This window comes from Plasmodium inui (assembly GCF_000524495.1).
Source record: "Plasmodium inui San Antonio 1 unplaced genomic scaffold supercont1.8, whole genome shotgun sequence".
NCBI lineage: Eukaryota > Apicomplexa > Aconoidasida > Haemosporida > Plasmodiidae > Plasmodium > Plasmodium inui.
This window is the reverse complement of record NW_008481842.1, coordinates 121304-130110: the sequence shown is the minus strand read 5'-3', so window position 1 is coordinate 130110 and position 8807 is coordinate 121304. Positions and strand designations below refer to the sequence as shown.

Below are 8807 nucleotides of genomic sequence, written 5' to 3'. Positions count from 1 at the left end.
TATTTACCCCGCAGTGTGCTAAGGCCCAAAGTGCTTCCCCGATTGTGGGTACTCGATAGGGGCGTGTGTCCTTTTCCGCGCGGCAGTGTAGTGTCCTTTGCGGATTAACCGTTTCATCGCTTCATCATATCACCGGGCAGAGCACACTCGCAGAAGGGTACTTAATTGAACACTCCACCTGCGCCAATCATGGTTCGCGCGCTCTACAAATGTACAGGTGTGTAGAGGTATATATACCTTCTTCGTGTAACTTCCCCCCGAAAAAAAAGCACCCCATTTTTTGCACACACGGGAAGAAAGACGTCATGAACGTCCTTCGTGTGGAGGTCCCCCCACGAGAAGGAAAAAATTAACAAACTGGAAAATTTCCCACAAAGGGAGGAACCACTTTGCACATTGACAGTGTCGCATTTGGGTAAGACAGTGAGGGCTGCAAAAAAAAAAAGAAAAAAAAAAGGAAAAAAGGAAGGAAAGAAAGAAGGGAAGAAGGAAAGGAAGAAAGGTGAACATATTTTGCATTTTCTCCACTTCTCTATTCTTCCATTTTTTTTTTCCTTCGCTCCCTATCTTAACGGCCAATCCTGTGTTTCCTCGATAAACGTTACAAACGAACTTTCACCTGAGGGGGAACGAAGCCATTACTGCGCAGGAGTGATCTCACTTTTTTTTTTCCTCTTTCCAACTCCTCAGTTGATCCCCCCGTTTGATCGGTTAACATGCCGGCGAGCAGACCAGTGTGAAAAGTCATTCCGCATGGATTTGTGTTCCCACATTTATGATGGACCCCCTGTGGCAGCTCCACTTAAATGCATATTTCAATGCGAAAGTCACATTAACGACGTTACCGACGTAACGAGGGGTCAACAACTTTGTGCCTTTATCAGACGTGTAGGAGTGTCCTCCCCTCTCTGGTGATACCCTTCATATGGGTCACCAAAATAGAAAGACTGATGCGTCCCCACTAAGTCATTCACACGTCTAGTGAAAAAGGCAGCACAGAAATGCACACCCGATGTGTTGATTAAATTGTTCAACGGGTAAAAAAAAAAATGCACGAGAAATGCACGCGGAATACAGGCGTGTAAGCAAGGAGGAGGATGACAACAACCCATCCATCCAGTACTCCAAACAAATCACACAAAAATGAGAACCCCCTAACGATAAGCAACAAGAGAACAGCTCACGTGTGTCAAATTGAAAGCGGGGTGGCCACGGCTGTCATTCCCCCCAGAACAAAAAAACGAAATGGAGCTAAAGACATAGACGGCCACGTGGCGATAAATCCATAACAACATAACGCCATAATGTTATGGGGCAATCAAATGCGCAACGGTTTACTCTCCGAAAGGGCGATCCACTGGGGATTCATCCGTTGGACGGCGCAGTGTGCAGACGAATTGAACCAAACAGGGATAAACTTTTTCTTCCGAATCAAACGTGCTCAGTCGGTGGGCGCACTAAAGGGCTTCCTAACGTTGCATATGCTTCGGAGTTAACCCATACTTGCAACTTAACACGCACGCGTCATGCGGACAGGAATCACCTCCCGATGTCGCTACCCCACAGCTGCCTCATTTCTGATTAAATATGTCCGTGATGAGGTAGTAAATTACGTAATAAATGGATTGGGGACAGTGGGACGAATACGCCGTGCTGCTTACTCCACTTGGTGAGTTGCAATAAAAATGGGTCAGGAAGGTTAGCTCGCTTGGGTGCGCGGCGTTGTGCTTCCCCACATCGCGGTTCCTCTCTACATCGCTGTTCTTCTCCACATTGCGGTTCCTCTCTACATCGCTGTTCTTCTCCACATCGCGGTTCCTCTCTACATCGTTTTGCTTCTCCACATCGCTGTGCTTTTGCCCCCTCTCCGCGCAAGCCCGCTTGATCGCCTGCAAATCCGAGGAGACGCTCGAGTCCAGGGCCTGCAGCGAGTCGAGCAGAATGAGCAAATAAATAATCCAGACGTACATCATCCACGAGTGCCCCTCCTGCCGATCAACCAAATGGCTAGCTATCACATGCAGGTAGTGAACCACCTGTTTGTAGTTAATACCATAGAGATACAGATGAATGCACAGCGGCGATGAGGAAAAGATTGAAATCAAGTTTTCTCTTCTTTTAAGTTTCGACAATACAGCACACTTAGCACTATGGTACTTCAACCCATCGATTATTCTCCTGTTGTATTTTCTGTGGATATATTTCCTCACACTTCTCACATGATGCACAACTTCCTCCTTCCAACTGGAACCGTCATACTTCGTCAAATTAGTCTCCTTGTATTTGTCTAGTAGTACAAATATTTGATGCTTTGAACTGTATTTCCCGTCATTGTTTCCACTTTGCTGTTCTGCCCCTTTTATGCTCCTCACGCTGACTGTACTTGGAAGTTGGTCCCTCTCATTTTGCATTTGTCTCAAATAGTCGACTATGGATTTGTTTTCCTCGTTCGTTATGTCGCACTCGAAGATTTCCTCCAGGGAAAAAGCCTCGCTTTGCAGGAGTGCGTCTTTGCTGTCCATTTGGGAGAGGGGACCATATGTGAGTAAAATGCATCCTGCGGTCGGGCGGCGCCACTGAGGAGGATAGATCGGAGTGGTTACTCCAGATGGTGACTCGGGGTGGTTTCCTTTTTTGACGTTTTCTCGCCTTGGTAAAAAATCCCCCTTCAGCTTCCCTACCTATTGTACTACCCTGATCAATCACATGTTGCAAAATAACGATGTAGGCGTTAAAAAAATGATGAGGTGCTAGCCAAAAGGTGCCCTCCAGAAATGAGGCAACCCTTTTTTGCAACAGCGCCTTTCATTTGTCCCTATAGAGGGCAGAATGAGAAATGTGATGCTGTGAAACATAAGAAAAGGGAAAATAATAATGCCCCCTTTTCGCAAAGGAGCTTCCCAGGCAGTCCTGTTTTTCCCCTTCAAAAAAGTGCAAATGGATCCCTCACATGTTGCACTATATATATAATTTCTTTTTTTTTTTTTTTTCCGTAACGCTGCCCAAAATTCACCTGACCCGTTCAGGCGAAAGCGCTTTCTGAAAAATTTAAAAAGAGAAGCATCAAACTTCCTAGCCGCTTCTTTTCCCCCTCATTAATGCGTCTCGCTTGGGGTAAATTCCTATCCATAGATGGATGGACGCTGGTCGCACCGCATAGTTGTGCGTGGTCTCTCCGATGTGCCAAGTTGTATCACAATTTGCACATCGTACATCGCAAATCGCACATCGTACATCGCACGTCGTATATCACGCATCGCACATGGTACATCCCACATCGCAGCACGCTACTCCTGCTCGCCCCCGCTGCAGCCCTATCAGAATGTGCTGCACATTTTTTATCGGCGAGGTTAATTCTGCACGTGCGCTACTCCGCTGTTATGCCTGCCGCTTTAATGATTTTTTATTTTTTTCTGTCCCTTTGAATGAACGACGTTTTGATTAAGAGGGACAAATGAACAAGTGAACACGTCATCTGTGCACTGCCCAAGTGTACGGCGGAAGTGCCCTAAACCAACCAGTCGAAGCTAACCCGTTTTTTTTTTTTTTTTTTTTTTTCCTTTTTCCTTTTACCCCTTCCCACGCTGCACCATTTCAATTCAAAAGAGGCACTCCCACCTTTTCTCCTAAGGGGGAAGGATGTTAAACGGGAAAATTGACAAAGAGGAGCCATCTTTCCACTGCGGATTTGGAAAAAAAAAAAAACAATCTTCAGTTTTGTCTCTACGCAAAGCGCAGAAACGATGAGATCAAGTTGGACAAAGGGACCTCTTTCTTCAAAGAAAGTTTGGACGCCAAAAAAAGAACAGGACAGCAAAAGATCATCAAAGGAACAAACATAAGATGTTAACAAATTTGAACATGGTTGTAGGGAAGACCGAGAGGGGAATCCTTTTGTTCCCCATATGGTAGCCATTTTTTCCCTCTCTCTTTCGTGTGTCTTCCCCCGCTTTTCCCATTTCTTCCTTCGTTGATTGTCATGGACAAAATGGACGAGCGTGCTTCTGTCGTGATTTTCCCCTCTCCCGGTAGCGTCCCTATGGGAATCGGCCAGAGTGATGCTTCCGCTAGGTCGTAATGGAAGATTGGCAGGCTTCGTACGGTCGCTTCAAACCGTTACTCCTCCCGTTTTGCTTCCCCCCTCGTACGGCGGCCCCCCTGCAGGAACCTGCCAAAAAAGGACTTCTTCTTTTTATGGCGTGTCCCTGATTCGCTGTCTTCTCCATAGTCATACGGCTGCGGTGCCTCAAATGTTATGTTCTCATTGGCGGATAAATGGGAATTCTTCATTCTCTTCAGACTCCATATTAGGGAGAATCCCTTCTTTGGCAAATCGTAGTTGTGAGAGGTGGTAACACTGGAAGGGATGTCTCCCTCGTCTTTCTCTGGAAGGCTCGGAAAATGGGGGCGGAATTTAGTGACTCGGCGTGGATCCTTACTGCTGTCTCCACGTGGATCCTTACTGCTCTCTCCAAGTGGATCCTTTTTGCTCACCCCATGTGAATCATTTATGTTGACCCCACGTGACCCATTTCTGCTGCTGCTTCCGTTCCGTTGCTCGCGTTTCTTCCCTCCCATAGAGTCACTTTCCTGCCCCAGACGGGACCCCTTCTCCCCCTGCATCGCATGTCGCACATCATTTTCGTGAATACTATCGACGTCTCCTTGGTCATCTTCCCCCTTCTGATTGATCCCTCTGTTCATTCGATTTACTTTTCTGTCTTGGGTCGTCACTTTATCACTCTCTTTGGTGATTTCATATGTAATGGAACTCTCCTTGTGGAGGATGCTTTCCGTTGGGACTCCCCCTGGATATACTGCCTTCCTTATGCTATTCATATCGGTAGAACTACTCTGCACATTTATTTGTCCCTTTACGAGAGGGATGGTTGCCTGGTGACCATCTCTCAAATGGGACGTGGAAGATGTTGCCTCGAAGGAACTTCTCCCACTCGTGTCGCCTGAACCGCTACCGTTGCTGGTTCCTTCCTGTTCGCCATGCAATTTGTGGCCCCGCAAAATGGGGGAGGTTCCCCGTGGAAGGCCTTTCCTGGGGACTACTGAGGGGTTCTTCCCTTTGCGAGCATCGCCGAAGGGGGGCTGCCCCCCATCGTTGTGGTGCGGTTGGCAGTTTCTTTGGCTGCTTATATGGCCGCTCATATCGCCGCTCGTATGGCGGTTCTTGTGGATGTCCTCCTCACTACTATCACTGCTGCCCCCCTCAGAGGAAGACATGCGGTCCAGGAATTTATCGATCACAGAGCGATTATACTGCCTGGGGAGCAATTCCTGCGTGGGTTTTTTTTTCTTTTTTCTTTCCTTTTTCCCATTTGGTGATCCTGCCTGCCTCGCGACACTTCCGCCTGGTGTACGCAACCCATCGCTGGAGTGAATCCATTCCTGCAGCATCCCATTTTCCCACCTCCCCAATTTAAGGAGAAGGTTTCTAGATGCCAGTTCGAACAGGGGGCTGTGGGGGGTGATGTCTCTTTCGCTGATATGGCTCAGGTTAAGGCATCTTAGGTAATCTTTCAGACGTTCTATTTCTTCGAAGGGGGTGTGATTATTATCCTCTGTGTGATTCTTCTGCTGGGGGGCATTCTCTCGAAAGGGGTGGTACCCCTGGTGGGACTCTTTACCATTGCTTCGATTTCTCTCTTCCGATTCATCGGTGTGGTCGGTCTGTTCACTCGTATTGCTCGCCTTTTCACTCGTATTGCCCGCCTCTTCACTCGTATTCCCCGCCTCTTCACTCGTATTGCCCGCCTCTTCACTCGTATTGCCCGCCTCTTCACTGGTATTGCCTGCCTCCCCCTGGAGGACGCTCCACACAGGCGAGTCGCTGCCCCCCCATCGCTTCCGCCCCGCGCGCCGATTCAAATGGCCATTCAAGTGGCTATTCGTCACGGAACAAATGTGCTCCTTTACCCTTTCATAGAAGGTACAGTTAAATTTGAAGCTGTTGCACTTTTTCTTCTCCAAGTGGTCGAAGTAGGAGCGGCAGGTCTGGTAATACCTCATGCGGAGTAGCGTGTTTAGGAAGAGGTACGCGTGGAGGTTGTTACACTGGGGTGTCACCCCGTTTAGGGGGCCCTCCTGTGAAGCGACACCACCTACCTTGCCGCGTACCGCGTAGGGTTGTGCCGCTCCTCCCCAGATGGCCAACTCCAGCTCGCCTCTCACCCGGCCCTTCTCAAAAAAGGACTCCTTTAAGAGAGTTAAAAAGAAGTACTCCTTCACCTTCTTTGTCTGCTCGAAAAAGAGGAAAAAAGGGGCCTTTTCTCTCCGTTCATATTCCCTAATGTTCTTGATCACAATGAAGATTCCATAACCGTGTTGCTTATTGTTAAGCCAATTTCCAAAATAGATTCTCCCATCATTCCACTTATATATGCCTATGCCCTCCTTCCTATTATTCGCACAGTGGTAGCCATAGAACTGCCTCCTGTCTGACCACACGATTTCGCAAGCACCCCCTATGCAGTTCTTCTCCCAATTCGTTATATACATTTTCTTCCTATTAAAAAAGTAAATGCCCTTTTTGGAGAAACAGTTATTTTCTATATGCCCAATATACATAGACTCATTTTTCAGAATAAAAGCTCCAAAGCCATTTTTTTCTCCTTTTCTGTAATTCCCTAAAAAGACATAATTCTCATGAACATGCTCAATTCCCTTTTCATTCTGCTTATCATTTGACCAGAATCCTTTGTAGAAGGTACCATCGGTATGCGTAAACATGCCGTAGTGATTTGTCTTTCCTCCCTTCCAGTATCCCACATATATACTTCGAGAAAAGTGGACGTACAAACCGAACCCTGTAATTTGATCCTTCTCAAACTCTCCAATGTACATGCACTGGTCAGGTGTAATGATCACTCCTAAGCCGTGTTTCTCATTATTTGGACTGACTTCCCCGATGTACACCACCCCTGTATCCCCAATGCACAGCATGTACTGTCGGTAATTTAGCACTATATATTTTAGTAAGATCAAACTTGTGGCATTTCTCTTTTTAAAGAAAAGGAAAAAATCTTCCTCGTACTCCCTAACATACATAAGTATCTTTTTCACGTTAATCATGTAGTCTCCTTCAAGTTGTTCTCCAAAAATGTTCCATTTATCGATATCTTCCTCGTTTTTGTTTTTTCCTTTTTCACCTGACTTGTTCATATTTTTCTTTCCCCACAAACGATAGAAATAGTTGTCATCCTCCGTCTCTTCATTCTCGCTTAGGAGATTTTTCTCCACATCTTCATCCCAGCACAGGTGTACGTGTTGCAGCTTTCTGTTCCCTTCTCCGTTAAACATTCGCGCTTTCGCGCTGTTCACTTCTCCGCAACTGCATTCGTTTCCCATGCCTTCTTTTCTGATCCCCTATGTTAGTCACTTCTTCCAGTGTAAATCGGTTAAAGTGTAAATCGGTTAAAGTGGACGTCTCACCTCTCCACATGCGAAGAAGAACAATGGAAGAGGGCAAAACAGCTGAGTGGTTTATCCTGCCAAGGGGCTATGTCTATCCCCCACAACATTTAGTCCGTTTAGGACGGGCCTATACCTTCTGCGCTTCCGTCCTACCGCATAAAGCTGAATAGTCGTGACAAATGGATGGGCGTATTCAGCGGGGGAGTAAAGACACACTGAAACGCCTCTGCAACCGGTCTATAAGAAACATTTCTCCTTTTCTTCAATGGTGACGAGCACATGTTTAATGGGGAAAAAAAAATTCACTGAAATTGGCACATGCACTTATTTACGCATATAAAGGTATGCCAGGAAGAGACCAGTCTAGGGTCGGTCATGCATGGAGAGATAATTTTCTCTTTTGACAGGCACAAGTGAGAAAAAAAAAAGGGAAAAAAAGAGGAGAGAGAGAGAAAAAACTGCTTTCCTTTCCGTGGGGGCCCTTTTCAGTTTCCCACGTTGGCCCTCCAAAAGTGGGATAACAAAGTGGTGATGTGAAAATAGACAACTCAGCGAAAATGACGCACTGGGAAAGTGAAGTAACAAAACGGCCAAGTAACCGAGCAACAGAGCGGCGAAGTAGCTGAACGAGGCGACGCCCCGCTTTTTTCCCCTCTCGCAAAAATCAGTACGAGGGCTACTTCCCCACACGGGCGCGGTACACACTTGCAGACAACATAAGCAAAATCAAGTTACGCGTAATTCTGTAGGAAAAAAGTGCAGTCCAATGAAGCGCCCTTAAACCAAATTGTGCGCGGCAGATGGACGGAGAAACATCGTAGCGCCGCGATTCACAAATAAGCGCTCGACGGATCATCTTCCCGTGCATACGATGTGGGGACAATTTTACCGCCCTCCCCCGTAGCACTCCATGGAAATGAAAAAATACGCAACGGGTACCTCTCCCATACCCCTGTCTCTACGAGGAAAATTCTAAGAGAGAAGTCCTAGACGCAAACACGCTTCTTTTGTAGTGGTCTATTATGTTTTGACAAAGGCTGTTGTGCGTGAAGCTCTGTATGTGGGGGGGGAAACATTTCAAACGTGTAATCACAGGGGTGGCAAAAAAAGAAAAAGAAAAAAAAAGTACAGCGTTAAGTGGACAAATGGGCGACACACATATCAAACAATACCTCCAGGTCTTTAAACTTTATCCAGATCTCTTCTTTCCTATCTGTAACATTTTCCTATAAAAAAGGGAGCATATATGCATACATTGTAGGGAGAACAAAAAAAAAGGACAATGCAAAAGTGAAAAAGAAACTGCGCACAAGCTTTTTTTTCCCTACCACGTTCAGGACAGAACATACGTAAATGTACACGTCCAATATGAGGTGAGAAAA

The 8807-nt window shown here is 46.5% G+C and overlaps 3 protein-coding genes across 3 annotated transcripts in view; all 3 read right to left on the bottom strand.

Annotated features, from left to right (window-relative positions):
• Nucleotides 1-1571: 1571 nt before the first annotated feature.
• Nucleotides 1572-2522, bottom strand: C922_02296 (hypothetical protein; the record flags this gene model as incomplete). The annotated part of the gene is made up of 1 exon (XM_008817895.1): nucleotides 1572-2522. The coding sequence occupies one exon, from the start codon at nucleotides 2520-2522 to the stop codon at nucleotides 1572-1574; it is 951 nt and encodes a 316-aa protein (XP_008816117.1).
• Nucleotides 2523-4116: 1594 nt separating this feature from the next.
• On the bottom strand, nucleotides 4117-7359 carry C922_02295 (hypothetical protein; the record flags this gene model as incomplete). Its single annotated transcript, XM_008817894.1, has 1 exon — nucleotides 4117-7359. The coding sequence occupies one exon, from the start codon at nucleotides 7357-7359 to the stop codon at nucleotides 4117-4119; it is 3243 nt and encodes a 1080-aa protein (XP_008816116.1).
• Nucleotides 7360-8383: 1024 nt separating this feature from the next.
• The window catches only part of C922_02294 (A/G-specific adenine glycosylase), a gene marked incomplete at both ends in the record, with an annotated part of 2204 nt that continues 1780 nt past the window's right edge, over nucleotides 8384-8807 (bottom strand). Inside the window, 2 exons of the mRNA XM_008817893.1 lie at nucleotides 8384-8479; nucleotides 8598-8651. Coding sequence (XP_008816115.1) covers nucleotides 8384-8479; nucleotides 8598-8651 — 150 coding nt within the window. The remainder of the gene's footprint in view (nucleotides 8480-8597; nucleotides 8652-8807) is intronic.